Consider the following 18,767-nt stretch of genomic DNA (forward strand, 5'->3'; position numbering starts at 1 on the left):
CGATGCACCGGATTGCCTCACCGACCCGGGACTCCAGCTGCAGGGAAACAAAGAGAAATGTCAGCTGAAGGAAAGAGAGGCACAGTTGGCCGAGGCTGTTAGCCAGCACCGCCTGCTTCATCTTTTTTGCCGTTTTCCGATCCTGAGGATGGATGTGCGAATGCAGCGTGCGGACCCAATCTCGCCCCTTCAAAGACGAGATTGTCTTGGAGCCAGAAGCTTCTGACTCCCCTACGGGCAGGGCCAACACCTTACCCTCCTCAACATTCGCGGAAGTGGCCTCCGCTTCACCTGCTGACCTAACCTCTGGGTCCACGAACTTGCCGGCCTTTTGCAGGCTCTCCTTGCATCTCTTCTCCGCAAGGGCGTGCATGGCGGCCTTTCTTTTCTTTTGGACTTGACGGGAAGCGGGAGTTGGTATGTCTTGGACTGGTGCAGAAATGGAAACGTCATCGAAGATATCCACCACAGGAATGGCGGATCTGCCAGAACCAGAGCCTCCAGCCCCCTGGCTGTCGGGGCTGAACAAGGAAAGAACTTCCATGTCTTTCCCCTTGCCTGGGGGAAAGCGTTGCACAGGGGTGGTCACCCCAGCGGCACCAGACATTGTCTGGGAGATGTCAACCCCAGAATCTGCAGGTCGTTCTGCAGTGCCTATCCGGGAGCCAGTGTCCCCAGAACCCTGCCCCTCGGCGCCAGAGGGACGGTCGGCTAAGAGGGTGGTCCGACATTTTGCCCTCCACGACATCCCTGTAAATGGACGAAGTCAAATCATTAGAATCAAGGTAATAACAGTTTAAATATGCTTACTAACATTTGACTTTACCTATAGCATTACGAGGAAACAGGGGAAACGGATCGTTGGCTGCCAGAGCCGAGTGGTTTTCGGTAAATTCTTTGCAAGGGAATGGCTCTCGGCGATGAAGGGCATTAAGGTTATTTAATACCCCCAGGTCATAGCCACAAGGGACATCCGGGGAAGCAGGCTGGTATTTGGTGCAGGAGGCATGCCATCCTAACTCTTGGACACCATATTGGCGCCAAGTGCCGGTGGTGGTTATTACGTAACAATATTGGCGCCAAGCAGGCTGGTATTTTTAGACATTAAGAATTTATTTGCTATTGAATTCCTTATCAATTACTGCCTTCGTTCATAAAAAATAGTCATAGAAAAGGATGACAAAAGTTTTAATGAAAAGGGTAAATATCATGAAAACCAACCAGAGGGCTTAGCCCACTGGCCACCAGGTCCTCACTTAAGTGAAGTGACCCGGGTTCGATCCCTCTTGGGAGCGAATTGGAGATTGGAGATATAAGGTAGATTTGGTGAATGGAGAGATAAGGTGGTTCTCGGAGTGGATGGGGAACTAACTACTAACATCTAATATGACTTTGCCCGATCAAAAAAAATAAATAAATAAATATCATGAAAACCCTGAATTATACCCGTTTTATCAAAAATACCCTGAAACTTTCGAAATATTCTCTAAACCCTCAAACTATCAGGTTTTTATCAAATATATCCTTCATTTATTTTTCAGTCACCGGAAATGTGATGTGGCTCGCCGGATGCCAGAGTGTAATCTATATTCTATTTTTTTTTAAATGACATGGCAAAAATAACGTCGTTTCATACCATATCATTTAAAAAAATCACTATAAAATTTAAAATTCACTTCTATCGTATTTGAAATTCACACTTCCAATTAATAACAAATTCTTAATGTAAACCCTAATAGAAGATAATTTCCACAATTACATTCAACGTCGTTCGTATCTCTCAACAATTCACTTCTATTCAAATATGGTTTCCACAATTTATCTTCAATTAGGGTTTACATTAAGAATTTGTTATTAATTTGAAGCGTGAATTTCAAACACGATAGAAGTGAATTTTAAATTCCATAGTTGATTTTTTTTAAATGATATGGTACGAAACGACGTTGTTTTTGCCATGTCATTTAAAAAAAAAATTAAAATTACACTCTAGCATCCGGCAAGCCACATCACGTTTCTGGTGACTGGAAAATAGATGCAGGATATATTTGATAAAAACTTGATACTTTAAGGGTTTAGAGAATATTTCGAAAGTTTTAGGGTATTTTTGATAAAAACGGGTATAGTTCAGAGATTTTCATGATATTTACCATAATAAAAATAGTTAGATGTATTGTGAATGGAGAAAAGTCTCTCTTAAAAAGTAGTGTTAATAATGATAATTAGTTGTATTGTGAATGGAGAAAGGGACCACCATGCGATAATTTTTTTCAAAAATAGAAAGAGACTAATTTGTGTGTGGGCGTCCCAAAATGGCAAAAAAACTATGTTTTTATGGACGGAGAGAGTATTACATGTATTGATAAAATTGTGGGCTTTAAAAGTATAAATGGAAATCACAACGGACTTCAGATTGATACAAATGTATCTGAAAATGATTCGGAGAAAGGACTTGGATGGTGTTTGGATGAGCTTATTTTAAAAAGCTTATATGCTCTTGGAACTTATAAGATGTTTTAAGAGCTTATAAAAATATAATTTCTTAAAAAGCTTATAAGTTGTCAAAGTATTTGGATAGTTGAGCTTATAAGTTAGATAAAGAATGTTTAGTTAGAGAGAGAAAATTTGTTACAGAGATAAAATCGAACAGAAATGAACTTAAGAGGGTATATGATGAAAAAATATATATTATAGTTAAATAGTCCCTCCGTCCCACTAGAATAGGCTCTCGTTTTCATTTTGGGAGATTGATAATATAATTTAAATTCTTAATTGGGTGTGGACCACACCATTTTTTCCTCAAAAATAAGTTTGTTAATCTCCATGCGCAAACAAATTGAGCCCATTCTAGCGCAGTGGTGGATCTAAAGTGGGGTGGTGGGGATACAATTTTTTTAGTTATTTTTATTCCCCCAAGCCCCAACCGAATAGTGCATTAGGCTTCTTATATGAATATATGTTTGGGCTTTGGGACCGTTAAAGTTAAAAAAAACGGTGGCTGTTGTAATAGCTAAGAAATATTAAATTAAGATTTTATGTAAAAACGAAAAAAAAAAAATACAATCCCTTGAAAGCACAAGATAGTAGACTAAGGGCCCGAGTCTCGAAAAGAAACTCGTCAAAACTAAAGAAGTCAAACAAAGAAAACCTTAAACAAGCGAAAACTGCAGCACGCCAAGTACCCAATCGTAGAAATCACCTACCAAAACGGAATATCACACTACAAAAAAATAAGTGATTACCGGCGGCATTTCCCGCCGGTAAAAAAGGGACGGCCGCCGGCGATTCAATTACCGGCGGCATTACCGGCGGCAACCTACCGCCGGTATTCATCTCGTCGGAGATGTGAATCCCGGCGGCGAAGCTCAGCCGCCGGAGATTGGCGGCGGCCCTACCGTCGGTGGAGTTTCTCGGGAAGCTCAGGTGGTTTCCCGAACATTTACCGTCGGTCATTGCCGCCGGTAATCAGCGGCGGCTATATGCCGTCGGTAACCAGCGGCGGTAGCATTGCCGCCGGTGATCACCACCACTACACCGATGGTCGTCGATGTTTGGGGATTACCGGCGGCCCTTTGCCGCCGCCAATTACCGGCGGGATAGTGCCGCCGGTAATGAATTAATTATTTAAATTATTTATTTATTTATTTTATTTATTTTATTTATTTTATTTATTTATTTATCTCCACTAATATTTTCGTATTTATACAATATTTCAAACTTTAGGCGAACTTCCCAGTGGGTCACCCATCTTAGTTGTGCTCTAAGTCAAGCACGCTTAACCTTGAAGTTCCTTTTGAATTGTCCCCAATAGAGAACACTCGTATAATTGATATATCTATTGCCTATTAAATCATTTAAAGGCTATTTCAATATACAATATATATCATATATTCATAACATTTGAATATGAGGAGATTATATCCAAGTAATGTTAATTACGGACCAGTCTCGTGCCGCCCGTATTTTTATGGCAAATAAATATTTTTTTAATTTTTTTTTAATTTTTTTTTTAATTTTTTTAAATTTTTTTTTTAAAATTTTTTAATTTTTTTTTATCAATATAGTTTATTAATCATAAGTATTTTAATTTGATAGTTTTAATGTATTTTTGAATTCATTTGCATATATGTCTTTATTTTTATGTCGAAACAATATATCTATTTATTAATCAATATGTTATTAAATTTTTTTTATCAATCTACGTTATAGAATATAAGTATTTTCGTTTTGTAATTATAATGTATTTTGAATTCATTTGCATACCTTGAATTCACTCACAATAAATAGAACGATTTGAAAACATAAAACAATTAAATTGTTCAACAAAACACAAATGTTAAACAAAGTTCAAGTGTAATTGTGTTTGTTCAGAAACATAACATAAAAAATAAGTTCAACGTGATATAGATACATAGAAGTGATGCTCAAGGTAGCTGACCCGACCGCCTCAGTATCTCCTCGAACTGACTCATCCGCTGCTCAAGGGCCTCACGTGCTGCTTGTTCGGCCTCACGTGCTGCTTCTTGGGCCGCCCTATCCTCCTCAGCCTTTTGGAGACGCTCCTCCAGTATGGAGATCCGAGTCTCATACATCTGCTGAGACATCTGGGAAGAGCATGTATTGTTGGTAGACCCCCTACTGAACTGGCTCACACCAGCACTTCCAGTGCCGTACAGTCGTGACCTACCGGGACGTACGAGCTCCAAGTAGACCTCATCGAGTCGGTCCTCTCGTCCTATCTCAGCAGCAACACGATGAATCTCCGCCTAATTCATACATAACAATACACAATTATTATAAAATAAATACATTTTACTATGTATTACTAATATTTGTTCAAACTTAAACATTTACATCAAGGTTGGCATCCTTTTCTGACACAAAAGTTCCATCTGCGTACATGTGTAGGCGGAGGAAAGTGTTGTAGTTAGATGCAGTTGGGGGGACTTCACCATCCACGAGCTGTTCATGCATTTATATAAGAAAAATAAGGTAATATATATATATATATATATATATATATTAATATTTATATTTATTAGATAAATACTTAATCGATAATTACTAACCAGACTCTGCTGCAGAATACGACTCGACTGAGACCCTCCAACATGCCGACTGATCCCTGTACCAACTCCATCGGGCTCAGAGTATCGGTTCTCACGTGCGCGCCTAGAAACGGCCTTAACCTCATCTTGATCCCAGTATGCCTTGAGTCCCGTCCAAAAGGTGTCGGACATGCCCAGCGGTGTCTCCATCATCTCCCCTGCCTCGGTCTTCTGCTTGAGCAGTCTCTTATACTCGCTCATGTTGTCACTGTACCTTTTGCGGGCCTTTTCTAACCACATTTTTTTCACATCAGCCTCATCCTCAGGGTTCCAAGTAAACTCTTTTTGTTGAATATATTGGTGAAATTAATATAACATTTCAACAATATATAATGCTAAATTTATATATAGTAGAAATTCATTTACCTTGAATTCCTCAAAATACAACTCCTGCACCGTTGGCGGAGTTAACTTCCACGTGTACCCGCCTGGGTTCGGAATCCTCTTAAACGAGTTCGTGCAGCAGGTGGAGATCCCCGGGGGCTCGATCAACTTACTGTACCAATATATCAAAATAATTTAAAGAATTACTTGATATAGACAAATAATGATTTAAATAAAAATACTTACCCAACAGTATTCCTCTGAAAGAGGATCCTCCCGTCGCGTCTAACACACTCGGCCCTAATCTGCGCCACTGATTTGCCTTTGGGCCTTCTAGACCCAGATGCAGCAGCGCTCTGTGGAGGGGAACCAGACTCTGGAGTAGCGGAAATATACGGCCCAGAGCCTGAGGAGGACTGTGCCTCAGGCCCAGAAGACCGACTACCAAACCCCAACAATCCTCTACGATGAGACATGGTACCTATTTCAAATTGATTCAAATAAGTATAGACACAACCTGTATACAGTGATCAAAATAACACTCATGTCACAGAAATTGATTAAGATAAGTATAGACAGTCTGTAAATTGCAGGAAGTTTCTAATCACACATGAATAACAAGCATAAACAAATACATTGCCAAATAACCTCAACTACTGTCATCATCATTACTGGCGTCGTCATCAGATGTCAACGGTTGGTCGTCGTCTTCTGGGTCATCGTCATCTTCAATGTCAACGATTCTACCGAGGGGATGAACAAGAATTGGTGGGTCAATGTCCACAGATGTGTGGGTAGACGTAATAGTAACAACCTCTTCTTGAAACGGTTGATGCAATGTTGAGTTAGATGCGGCAGTGGAGACTTCAACCTTTGATCTTGCGTTGACTTTGCATGCTGACAACCAATTTTTCTTTGCTTGGTTCGTACTGGGATAGTGACAGTAAAACACTTGAACTGCCTGACTCGCTAAAACAAATGGATCATACTTCTGGTGGACCCACATTGCATGTCTTATTCTTCAAGAATGAAGTCTTATTTCTCCTAAACACATGGTCACGAGGTAAGAACTTCCGATGATTGTCAAACCACGATTGTTTACCACTCTTCGTTAGTGTAAATGCGTCTGTATTCTCCATACAGTGTGGACATGCCAATTTCCCAGCTGTACCCCACCCAGACAACATAGCGTACGCTGGAAAATCACTAATAGTCCATATTAGAGCTGCCCGCATCTGAACATTTTGCTGCAACGATATGTCATAAGTGTTCACACCAACCTCCCACAAATATTTCAACTCTTGTATCAGTGGCTGTAAGAAAACGTCCAACTTTATCTTTGGGTTAGATGGCCCAGGCACGAGGACAGTGAGGAACATGAATTGTTTTTTCATGCACAACCACGGAGGCAAGTTATACGGTGTGACAATGACCGGCCAAGAAGAATATTGACACCCTGATTGTGCAAATGGGGCAAAACCATCTGTAGAGAGGCCTAATCTCACATTTCTTATCTCCTCGGCGAATCCAGGATATACTGAATTCAAGTGTTTCCATGCCGGAGAGTCTGCTGGGTGGCGCATGATCCCATCTTCTATTGAAGTCGCATGTCATCGCATATTTTCGGCTGTTGCCGCAGATGCAAACAACCTTTGCAGTCGGGGCGTCAAAGGAAAATAGTGCATCTGTTTGGCGGCCACACGTTTCTTTCGGCGGCTTCCAGATGCACGCAAGTTCTCCTTATATCGTGATGCACCACAAAAATTACAACTCTCTAGCTCACTGTCGTCCCCCCAATACAACATGCAGTTATTAACGCAACAATCAATCTTCTCTACTGGCAAACCCAACCCGCGCAGATTTCTCTTCGTACTGTAAAAGCTGTCAGGGCAGTTGTTATCCTTCGGTAAAGCCTTTTGAACCATCTCAGATATCTGATTAAAACATCTCTCTGACATGTGATTTTCAACCTTTATGCTCATCATCTGTGTCATCCAGGATAACTGTGAGTAAGTATCACAGTCTGGGTATAGAGGACTATCGGCTGCGTTCAACATGTCATAAATTTTTTGAGCGTCAGGATTAGGCGGCTCCTCAAGATTTGGAGGATCTTGATAATTACTAGGTCCAGCATGATCATGCACCATCCTTTGGTAATTACTGTATGACCCATCATCCTCATCCATTATAGTATGTTCTGCTGGCATATACACTGGTGCTTCCCCTTGATAACACCAGTTCGTGTAATTGTGGACAAATCCACGCCTAGTAACATGTTCTCTGACTGTAGGTACAGATGCAAAGACTTTATTCTTACACTTCCTACACGGGCACCTAATGTTACCAATTCCATCTGTATATGCTGTTTGATTTATCGCAAACTCGAGGAAACTCTCAAGTCCCGTTTCAAATGCAGCACGATCATTGTATCTCGCGTACATCCACGATCGATTATCACTCATTCTTGCAAATTCTAATTGAAAATAAAAATAAATCAAATACAATAAATTACTTGAATCTAAGAAAATTTCGACAGCATAACCCCACTATCCTAACTACCAAGTGCTCGACTCTACCAGCAACTATAGTGACCATAGTGGTCCTAATTTACTAAACCTATACTAGGTCTACCCGGCCCCCCAATGTCGAAACAATAATAAAATAACATATAAAACAATAAAAAAAATAAAGTAATAAAAGCAAACACAATCATTTGTTGGGAGAAGATCCTTAAGAAATAATCAATTTCTATCCCAAAGGGAGAAGATCCTTAAGAAATTGATTAAATCTATCCCACAATATATAATAACATATCATTTCATCCAAAAAAGAAAATCAATTTAAAATTAATCTAATTAACAAATTAATTTCAATTAATCTAATTAACAAATTAATTTCAATTAATCATACTTTAAACATCCTATAAAGTAACTATAGTTAAATCAATTCATAATTAATCTAATTACCAAATTAATTTCAATTAATCATACTTTAAACATCCTATAAAGTATCTAATTACCAAATTAATTTCAATTAATCATACTTTAAACATCCTATAAAGTAATTAGAATTATGTTAATTTTAATCAAACAAATAAATAAACAAATAAATAAAAGTCTATTAAAAACGAAAGTGTACCGTAGGAGTCGACGGCGGAACCGTGCGGTGGCAGGAGCGGTGAGACGGCAGGATTGGCCTGCAATTAGGAGGAGAAAGATGAAGAGAGGATGAGAGGGTGAGAGAGAGACAGAGAGAGAGAAGGAAAGGAGGGGCTTACCTTGACGGAGGCGACGGCGGCGACCGGCGACGGCGACAGGCAGCGGCAGCAGCAGGGCAGCGGCAGGGCAGGGGGGGAGGGGCAGGGGGGCTGGAGGCGCGAGGAGGGGGGATCTGTTCTGGAGGAGAGAGGGTTAGGGCACCCGATTTTGGGCTTTAAAATTAGCGGCGGCCCATTACCGCCGCCAAAGCCCGACCCGCACTCTTTTTACCGGCGGCAACTTGCCGCCGCTAATCACCGGCGGCAGCTGCCGCCGCTATTTGCTAAATATTAAAAAATAAAATTAAAAAATAAAATTCCCGGCGGCCTGAATATTTACCGGCCGCTATACCGGTGATCACACGCGGTGACTTTGCCGCCGGTATCAACGCCATATATTCAAAAAATACGGGTCGGCAGCACCGCCGTCGGAAAGCCGCCGGTGATCGCCGGCGGCAAGTCTGCCGCCGGTAAATCCTGCCGGTAAATCGGCGCTTTTTTGTAGTGTCAGTGTTAGTGTGAAAGTCGTCCAACTCCATTTCATTCGACCAACGTCTGTTGGCGATATTATTCATAGCACGCAAAATAGCACTGTTGCTATGATCAACAACAAAATCCCTCAGCTTATAACTCATTTCCACCACATTTCTGAAGGAATCTTTTATGCTATCTTTCGTAGCCTGTTGCATGTGCTCACATCCCATACCCTTTTAGAGGACGACCTCATCCACGCTTAGGCGACGCTTGCAACTCAACAAGCATTTGCATCCCCTAACTCCTCTAACCTGCTGATACAATTAGCAATATCCTCCTGAGCAGAGGGAGTGGGGCTCTTTTCCGGCTCAATCTTCTTGATTTTCTGATCTTCATTCTCAATAGCCATAGCCGGCTGCTTCCCTCCCACAGCCTCGTCATGACTTGAACGACGTTGCCACGGGAAACTAGCCTCATGGTTAGCAGAATATGCCAGCTGCTGCTGCGAAAGAACTGGCCCTACCATAGCAATAGGTTGTTCACTACTCTGTCTCGGAGAAGTAAGAATAGACTCCTCCCTAATATGCTGATGTTCCAAACCCTCATCAGTTTCTACTAGTTGTTGTTGCTGCACAGGCCAGACTTCTCATGTTTCCAAATCAGACTAAAAAACGTAGTCTTCCGCTATAGGATCATCTCGGAACGGTTATAGCTTGGAGAAGATCAAGGTCGGATAATTTCCTTGGCGAACTGAACATGTCCGCTATTTTAGCCCCCTCGGTACTCTCCACAGCAAGAGCTTGAAAAGAGTTATGTTGAGCATCGGGCTGAGGATCCTTTGTTTTTTTTCCAAACTGACACCGATTTAGAATATCTAGGGGGCGGTTGGCTTACTATGTGCATGACCGGATGTAGTCTCCTTGTCTATGGGACGACTCTCTATTGCCTTAGAAGGAACATTCCCCTTGTTTTTGTCGTTAATTTTTCGGCACTATATATATATATAGGGTTAGGTTTTATGGAAAAAATTAATTTTTTTCTGAAAATTAGGAACGTTGAACATGTTAATATTTTTTCATGAATATAACAATAATTTTATTGAACGGATCGAATCTTGGAGTGCAAAATTTTAAGCAAATATATATTTTCAACAAATACATCCGTTCATAAAATATTACTGACATGTTCATCACAATTATTGATTTGTTCATCATAATCTGAACACGAGATTTATTCTTAATTCTGGACTGTTTGATAAATCATGTTCAATGGATGAGAATGTTTCTCACTTCTCTAAATATTTATCTTTCTTATATTAACTTTTCATATATATATATATATATATAGGGAGAGGTTCAAATAAGAACCACTAAATAAAATTAGAACAGAGAACCATTTTAAGCCATTCGATCATCAAGATCTACGGTGGATGCATCATCTTGGTGGATGAATGCAGATCCTGGGTTCGAATCCTGAAGGGAGCAAAAATTTTATTACTTTCGGATGCATTAAATTTAATAGCGAATGCATTAATTTATATAGTAGATGCATTGATTTTAATGGTTCTTATGTTCTCACGATAAGTGTGGTTCTCACTATAACCGCACCCTATATATATATATATGTATGTATATATATATATATATATATATATATATATATATATATATATATAGGGTTCGGTTCCGGTAGTATCCAAGCTTATAATAGATCCGTAGATCCAAATCTAGACCACACATTTATGACATGTAGCGCATCAAGATGGTGACACGTGGCAAGGCATTTCAAGGCAAAATCTGGAGAGGGGTAAAATTGGAATGTAATTTTCAAAATTAAAAAAAAAAATAGATTTTCTCAAAATAGGTATATTTTAGATGCATAAAGTTTCATACGAGAATGCATGAACTTTCATATAAAAATGCATAAAGTTTCATATTAAAATGCATAAGATTTCACCCCACCCCCCCACACCCCTGAACCCCACCCCACCCCTGAACCCCACCCCCTACCCCCACCCCCCCCACCCACCCCCCACCCCGAACCCCCCCCCCCACCAATTTTTTTTTATATTCTCAAAAACTGATTTTCTGACCACTGAAACCCCCCCACCCCACCCCCCAAAAAAAAAAATTTTTGAAAAATTGATTTTTACATGCATAAAAAATTACATGTTTTACATGCATATACTTTCGCACAGAAATGCATATACTTTCACACAAAAATCAAAGTTATGCATTTCATGTGAAAACTTTATGCATCTTCGTGTGAAACTATATGCATCTAAAATATATCTATTTTGAGAAAATCTAAAAAATATATATTTTTCTTTTAATTATTAAATCCAAAAATTACATTCCAATTTTACCCCTCTCCATATTTTGCCTTGAAATGCCTTTATGCATCTTGATGCGCCATATGTCATAAATGTGTGGTCTAGATTTGGATCTACGGATCTATTATAAGCATTGGATACTACATGATCTCATTCCTATATATATATATATATATATATGGGAGGGCTAGAATAAAAACACTCTTAAGTGTATAAAATATAAATGATTTTCAGCCCTTAGATCATTAAGATCTACGGTTGATTCGTAACCCTTTTGGATGAATTCGTGGTCCTGGGTTCGAATCCCAGAGGTAGCAAAAATTTATTTTTCACAATTCGTAACCATATTGGATGAATTCGTAATCCTGTTGGATAAAATTCGTACATTAAAAAATGTTTATATTTATATTTTAAGAAGTGTTTTTACTGTAGCCCTCCCCTATATATATATATATATATATATATATATATATATATATATATATATATATATATATAGAGAGAGAGAGAGAGAGAGAAGGGTTCAACAGAGAAGCTAAATATTGTGGAGAATAGAGAATTCGTAAAATAAAAATGAACAGATCTATAATTTTAATGAACAGATGAATGTACCACATGAACAACAATTTGACCCGGGTTCGAATCCTGCTGGTGGTGAGTTTTTCTATATTTTTACTAAATACGTATGTTCATTAGTTATGTTGATCTGTTCGTAAAATATATAGATTTGTTCATGATGAATAAAAAGATAATTCTCTGTTGAACTCAACCTTATATATATATATATATATATAGGCTAAAGTTCAATGAAGAAGGCCTAAATGTAAGAAAGAAGAGAGAAGTAATCTCATCTGTTGATCTTATCTAATCTAACGGACATGATTTATTGACGTCATGTTCAACGAATTTTTTCGTTGAACATATGGGGGGTCGAAACGCAGAACCCCCAAAAATATTATATATGTTCACGAATGTTCAACGGAAAAATCCGTTGAACATAGCGTGAATAAATCATGTCTGTTAGATTAGATAAGATCAACGGATGAGATTACTTCTCTTTTCTTTCTTACATTTAGACCTTTTTCATTGAACCTAACCCTATATATATATATATATATATATATATATATATTGATTTGTGGGGAGGGGGAGCGGTGGGGTTTGATCCCTAGACCTCACTGTTCGCAAATAGGAGGTCACTGATAACACTCATGTTTCCATGGTTTTTAATGTTCTTTTGATGTTAATTTTATAAGAAATTGAGTGTTGGATGATTGTTGTGTTTAATTTGCTTTATCTTGTGAAACATGATTCTTACTCGAACTTTGAAGGAAATTGCAGGTTTATTGAGTTCGAATTTGGACCAATGGTCTTAATGAAATTTGTAGATCGTCTCGATACGAGTTCGTAAGCGCAAACGGTTCGCAAATTAGAGTTCGGACGAGAGAGATGTGGCCGAAACAAGAAAGTCGCGCGCAGCAGTGAATAGTGCCCGATGGAAATTTTTGAATTTTCGGGAATTTCGGATTTTATCAGTATTTTCGAGTTTTGTACTGTATTTATCTCCTGTGCCTATATATAGGTCCTTTTCCTGACCTAATAGACACATCTTTTTACCTCTCTTCGCCTCTTTTTCTCCTCTTCTCATATTTTTCAGTTTTAGACTTAGGATTTTAATGCTTTCATAGATTAGATTTCTTTTCCTGCAAGATTCAAGATTCCAGCTGTTCATCCTAAATTCTTTTGGGTTTTATCTATTTTATTTTATTTCGATTGTTTTCTTTTATTTATGCTTTTATTTTATGTGACAATACATAGTAGTAGCATTTTTGATAAAATAAATAAGTTTTGTATCACACCCCATAAATAAATAAGTTTTGTAGCACATTTGACCTAAAGTACATAAGTACAAGTCAATAAAGTGAATGATAGTGACATATTACTTATTTTTATTTTAAAAATAACCAAATAAAACCAAAATCTGATTCTCTCTCTCTCTATTCACGTTAAAATTAAAACCGAGTATTAAAACCATATCTTATGGCATTATGGCGTGATTTTATGTGATCAAAATCTGATTCTCTCTCTCTGATTTAAAAATAACCAAAATCACGTTAAAATGTGATTTAAAAATAACCAAAATCTGATTCTCTCTCTCTATTCACGTTTATGGCGTGATTTTATGTGATCTTATGGTTGTTGGGTGCATTTACACCAACTCAAACACTTGTTAAGGAAACAACCTTAAATTCACGAAATTAAATGCTCCGTACACGGTTGCTGTAGGTAGTTAATGAAGGATACCAACCAAATGTTCATTCATCAGACATTTGAACAAGAAAGAAGAAGAAAATCCTCTCAATACACATACACGACTCATACACGGTTGCTCAAAAATTCAAAAAAAAATCATCTAAAGGCTTGTATTACATAAGGTATGTGAAATACATATTTTTTTTAAAATTTCGACTGTACACGGTTGGTGTTCTAGAGTACACGGTTGTACACGGTTTGAGTTTTAGTGATTTTTTGTTGTTTATTTCAATAATTATGTTATATATATGACTTATTACATGTTTTGGACTAAAAAACGGCATAAAAAAACACTCTGTACGCAAATTACCTTATTTTTTAACCCTTAGTGTTCTGCTGTACACGGTTAGGGTTTCCGTGTACACGGTTGTGTACACGGTTGTACACGGTGGTCGAATTTGCTGTACACGGTTGGGTTGAATATGATTTTGATATTATTTTTAGCATGTTTGTATATTCAGTTGATGTATTGGGGTACACGGTTTCCTGTTTGTGTATTTAAATGTTGTATTTTTGTCGTTTTGAAGCAGATGTCGTTTCAAGCAATCGTTATACGGCACAGTGGTCAGTGGAAATTAACCGAGTATGAAGGAGGCGATGAGGTTGTCGTGTACATGTCTACGGAAGACCTTTGTCATGCGAAGTTGATGCAAGAGGTGCACGATCAATTAAACGAGGATGGTTGATCCACTTATATGCTTTTCTACACATCGACCACGGACGAAGGGCGAAAAATAAAAGTGGCTTTGAAGACTGATTCGGATTTGAACCGGCTGATTTCCGAGCATAAGAAATATCCCGTTGTTTACGTGATCGAGAAGGGCAAACAATCTGCGGCTCCGGTTCCTCAAGAGCGGGTATATTATGAGGGACATCGGTCTACTATGTTTCCTATTGAGACGGACATTGGAAGAAGTATCCCTACACACGATGATAGTAGGGACGATTCATCGTCGCAGGAGGAGGAAGACGAGTCCGAGTCTTCGGATGAGGAAGAAGAGGCGATACGACGCAGAGAGATATTGGATTCAGTGTCGACTGAACAGGAAGCGTGGAGACAGACAGGGCCTCAGAATTTCACATCGGATGATCAGCCCGATGTCGAGCCTCGTGTTGGAGTTCAGCAGCTTGAGGCACGTGACTGGGGGATTCCAGTCCTCGATTTTGACGATGCGCCGGCATTAGGTTGGGAGGATTCTAACGTATTGGAGAGCGGGATATTATCAGTGGGGGCTCTATTCCGGTCAAAGGATGATTTGGCAATCGCTGTTGGCCTGTACCATATGGAGAATCACGTGGAGTACGCCGTGCATCGTTCCAGTACGACCCGTTTGTGGTTTGTTTGCAAGCATGGCAACGGTTGTCCGTTCATGCTGCGAGCCGTTCAGAGTGCATCGATCTGGAGAGTGATCAAGGTGGTGATGGATCATACCTGCCACACGGATTTGAATCGCACTGCCCCGAGACAGATTCCGGCGAGGGTTGTTGGAAGATATTTTGCACGGAAATTGGTAGGCGAGGGGGTCGTTTTGAAGCCGAAGGAGATGATGTCAGAGATGCAGCGCTTATTCGGTATTGAGATCAATTACAGCTTCGCTCTCCGTGCAAGAAACATCGCGATTGAGATGACGTATGGTGATTTTGGGAACTCGTATCAGATGCTCCCATCGTATTTGTATATGCTGAGAATGAGTAATCCCGGCACATTATACGACCTTGAGATGAAGGATGATGGCAAGTTCCATCATATGTTTGTTGCACTTGGACAGAGCGTGGCTGCCTTTGAGAAGGGTTACTTGAGGCCGGTCATCGTCGTAGACGGGACCCATCTGAAGGGAAGAAACGGCGGCATTTTGTTCGTCGCTGTTACAAAGGATGGGAACGAAGCAATATTTCCTCTCGCAGTTGGGCTTGGTCCTATCGAGAACGACGAGTCTTGGACTTGGTTCTTCCACCGACTGCGGACTTGCTTTGGTCAGCCGGATGATCTCTTGATTGTGTCTGATCATCACAAGAGCATCAGAAATGCTGTGGAGTGAGTCTACCCGAACGTCCCTCACGGGTTGTGCTATTACCATATCCAGAAGAATCTCGCGCATTATGGGCAGCATGTAGCTGCAGTCTTCAAAGCAGCGGCATATTCCTATCGATCAGACGATTTTCAAAGGAATTTTTCTGCGCTTCAATTACTGAAAGTCAACGCGCACACACGCCTCGACACTATTGGTGTGGAGAGATGGGCCAGGTCCAAGTGCCCTGTACGACGCACGAGCTTCATGACGTCGAATGCTGCCGAGACGATGAACAGTAGACTTTTGTGGGCACGACGACTCCCGGTTGCTTCATTGATCAAGACCTATCGAGCCATTATAGAGAAATGGTTCGATAGGCGACGCATCTCGGCTGCATCGAGGTCACATGAGTTGACTGAGGTAGTAGAGGGAAAGTTGCATGTGGCTGTCGAAGCGGGTCGACAATTGGCTGTTCGAGGGACGACGACGCACATGTTTAGTGTTGAGGATGATCATGCATTCTACATTGTCGATCTCGAGAATCGGACTTGTAGTTGTGCTCAGTTCGACCTGGATGACATTCCGTGTCGTCATGCTTGTGCCGCTATTAGGTATCTCATTTATTACAAATTTTGCATATTGAAGTAATTTTTTGTAAATTTATCTTTTTATCTTTGCATTTTATTAGGCGTGCAGGACTGCAAGTCACGGATTTTGTTGGAGGATATTTCAAACAATCCGTGCTGTTGGCCACATATATGGAGCGTATTGTTCCCGTTCCACATCCTACGTATTGGAATGTGCCCGATGAGATATCAGCCTATGTTGTGAAACCCCCGGATATCACGGTCCATGCGGGACGACCGAAGTTGAGTAGGGCTCGTTCAGCAGTTGAGGGTCCTCCTAATTCGGGTACTCCTAATTCTCGACCTCAAGTATGCTCACGTTGCAAGGGTGGAGGTCACAATGCCCAGAGATGCAAAGCGCAAGTGGGACCATTGGACTTGAACGTGCCGGTGGAGGGTGTCGAGCAACCACCCGATGCACGAAGGCGACGAAAGAAGAAATGCGGAATTTGTAGGAGTGGAACACACACTAGGAATGCATGTCCTCAAAATGTTGGGTTGTGAGTGATTCTGGATACAGTGAGAGATTTGGTTTTGATTAAGTGGAACTCACACTAGGAATGCATGTCCTCGATTTGATCTTGAAAATGAATTTGGTTGTTTGATTGTTGTTTGAACATTGAATTTGTTGTTGCTACATGTTGATTTGGCTTTAAAATTCAAAAAACAGGTGTTTTTGGGCTGAAAATCGGTGGCCTGCCCTCTGTACACGGTTAGACCCTAACCGTGTACACCTTGGGACCAATCGTGTACGCAACCGTGTACCGATGAACACGCAGCCGTGCACGGTGACACGATTCAGTGTTTGGCCGTGTGCTGTACACGGTTTCGAGTTCTTCCGTGCACGGTTGCGTACACAGTTTCGAGAAACTGTACACGGTTAGGGTCTAACCGTGTACAAAGGCCATTCAGCCCTCGTTCACCCCAAAAACACCAACAAGTCATAAAATCAACCGTATTTTAACAACCAACAACCATGCCAAACACAAAAACAGCAAACCACCAAACATAAGCACAAATCAAACCACAAAACAACAGCAAATCAAGTGTATTTTAACAGACATTCGTTTTAAACACAAAAAAATTGTTCATCAGCTGAACTGAATAGGGGGAGGATCCATACACAACTCCCATATCCTAACAGCTATAATCTGTCGATACTTTTGTATCTGTGCGGGTGTCCTCAGCTGCTCACGTGTTGGTGCGCCACAAATCAAACGATCCAGATAAGCACATGCAAACACACCACAACTTACACTATCTTCTTGGAGGAATTGCTCTTTGATTGGCATCATGACGATCTTCATAGCCACATCTGGAGCGTGCACAAACTTCACGTCATTGTGTGCATAATAACCCACAGTGTGCAGCAATTTAGGCATCAGGCGAGTGATTGGCTTCAATGCACTTGGTCGACGCTTTCGTGCACCTTCCACATGTGACAGTGAGTCATACACTCTCACCTCCCATGCGGAGATAGATATAACCACAGTACACCAATGACTCTTATCGACATTGCAAATAGCAAAAATCTGCAACACAATATGAAACGTTACGTATTTCAGTTAGAAAATTCCAAAATATGTTTATATTATACTTACCTCTTTCGCTTCAAACCAAGGCCATGTATGGCCTGAATCAGTTCCATGAAACATGGCGATCAGCTTGTCGGGCACCACCCACTCCTCGTATCCGTGTCGACCCCGAATGTTGTCCCAATCTGGCTCATTCGGATGCAACGACTTGAACTCTCTCCAAAGGGTCTCCTACAATCACAGATTCGTGATTAATTTATAGGTAGTTGTATATACATAAATAGAAATTATTCTATCAAAAACTTACATAAAAATCCAAAAAAGCTATCAGCGTTCTAGCCCGTGTCACGCCTGCAACGAGCCTCGTATGCCCCCGATCTATCCACTGCTGATTATGACGGAGCCGTCGGAGAGCCTTCAGATTCCAGAGGTCTAATATCTACTTAAAAAATTCATGATTAATTATGTACAATGCAAATCTTAAGAAACACAGTAAAATCAAATTATTATACCTCCCCGTCCAACTCCTCACGAGGATTCATAATCTTGTGGAATAGCTCATGGGACATCACCCAACCCGTCTCCATCACTGTGACATAAGTACCCGGCGGCGATCTCATAAACGCCTTGAAGCCCCGCTTCTTCGCCTTCAGCAGCCCCTTACCATACGGCAAGGCCGGGTCAACAACCAATTGAGGCCTCTCTCTAGCACCCGCCTCCTCCTCTGACGAAGTTCAGGAAACATTCAGATCATCATCTACATCCCCCGCCTTAGGCGCAGGGGTCTCTG

At 40.4% G+C, this 18,767-nt stretch overlaps 4 protein-coding genes across 4 annotated transcripts; 2 read left to right on the forward strand and 2 right to left on the reverse strand.

Moving 5' to 3' along the window:
• Window positions 1–4,421: 4,421 nt before the first annotated feature.
• LOC131025832 (uncharacterized) lies at window positions 4,422–5,367 on the reverse strand. Its single transcript, XM_057955617.1, has 3 exons — window positions 5,067–5,367; window positions 4,852–4,959; window positions 4,422–4,763 (listed from the first exon to the last, which is right to left on the reverse strand). Exons 1-3 carry the CDS (start codon window positions 5,343–5,345, stop codon window positions 4,422–4,424), a joined length of 729 nt encoding a protein of 242 aa, XP_057811600.1. The 5' UTR covers window positions 5,346–5,367.
• A 44-nt stretch (window positions 5,368–5,411) lies between these two features.
• On the reverse strand, window positions 5,412–8,838 carry LOC131025833 (uncharacterized). Its single transcript, XM_057955618.1, has 4 exons — window positions 8,707–8,838; window positions 8,568–8,625; window positions 5,676–5,910; window positions 5,412–5,601 (listed from the first exon to the last, which is right to left on the reverse strand). The coding sequence occupies exons 3-4, from the start codon at window positions 5,903–5,905 to the stop codon at window positions 5,412–5,414; spliced, it is 420 nt and encodes a 139-aa protein (XP_057811601.1). The 5' UTR covers window positions 5,906–5,910; window positions 8,568–8,625; window positions 8,707–8,838.
• Window positions 8,839–14,499: 5,661 nt separating this feature from the next.
• On the forward strand, window positions 14,500–15,843 carry LOC131025834 (uncharacterized). Its single transcript, XM_057955619.1, has one exon. It carries the CDS (start codon window positions 14,500–14,502, stop codon window positions 15,841–15,843), a length of 1,344 nt encoding a protein of 447 aa, XP_057811602.1.
• A 237-nt stretch (window positions 15,844–16,080) lies between these two features.
• On the forward strand, window positions 16,081–16,946 carry LOC131025835 (uncharacterized). The gene is made up of 2 exons (XM_057955620.1): window positions 16,081–16,427; window positions 16,505–16,946. Exons 1-2 carry the CDS (start codon window positions 16,081–16,083, stop codon window positions 16,944–16,946), a joined length of 789 nt encoding a protein of 262 aa, XP_057811603.1.
• Window positions 16,947–18,767: the final 1,821 nt, after the last annotated feature.

The sequence above is a fragment of the Salvia miltiorrhiza genome, chromosome 5 (assembly GCF_028751815.1).
Source record: "Salvia miltiorrhiza cultivar Shanhuang (shh) chromosome 5, IMPLAD_Smil_shh, whole genome shotgun sequence".
In the NCBI taxonomy this organism is placed as follows: Eukaryota; Viridiplantae; Streptophyta; class Magnoliopsida; order Lamiales; family Lamiaceae; genus Salvia; species Salvia miltiorrhiza.

Coding starts and splice junctions, on each gene's coding strand:
- LOC131025832 (XM_057955617.1), bottom strand. CDS start 5,345: ATGTGGTTAGAAAAGGCCCGCAAAAGGTACAGTGACAACATGAGCGAG. Junction 4,960..5,066: donor GTATTCTGCAGCAGAGTCTG/GTTAGTAATTAT, acceptor ATGCATGAACAG/CTCGTGGATGGTGAAGTCCC. Junction 4,764..4,851: donor AAAAGGATGCCAACCTTGAT/GTAAATGTTTAA, acceptor TGTATGAATTAG/GCGGAGATTCATCGTGTTGC.
- LOC131025833 (XM_057955618.1), bottom strand. CDS start 5,905: ATGTCTCATCGTAGAGGATTGTTGGGGTTTGGTAGTCGGTCTTCTGGG. Junction 5,602..5,675: donor TTTCAGAGGAATACTGTTGG/GTAAGTATTTTT, acceptor ATATTGGTACAG/TAAGTTGATCGAGCCCCCGG.
- LOC131025834 (XM_057955619.1), top strand. CDS start 14,500: ATGCTTTTCTACACATCGACCACGGACGAAGGGCGAAAAATAAAAGTG.
- LOC131025835 (XM_057955620.1), top strand. CDS start 16,081: ATGACGTCGAATGCTGCCGAGACGATGAACAGTAGACTTTTGTGGGCA. Junction 16,428..16,504: donor CATGCTTGTGCCGCTATTAG/GTATCTCATTTA, acceptor GCATTTTATTAG/GCGTGCAGGACTGCAAGTCA.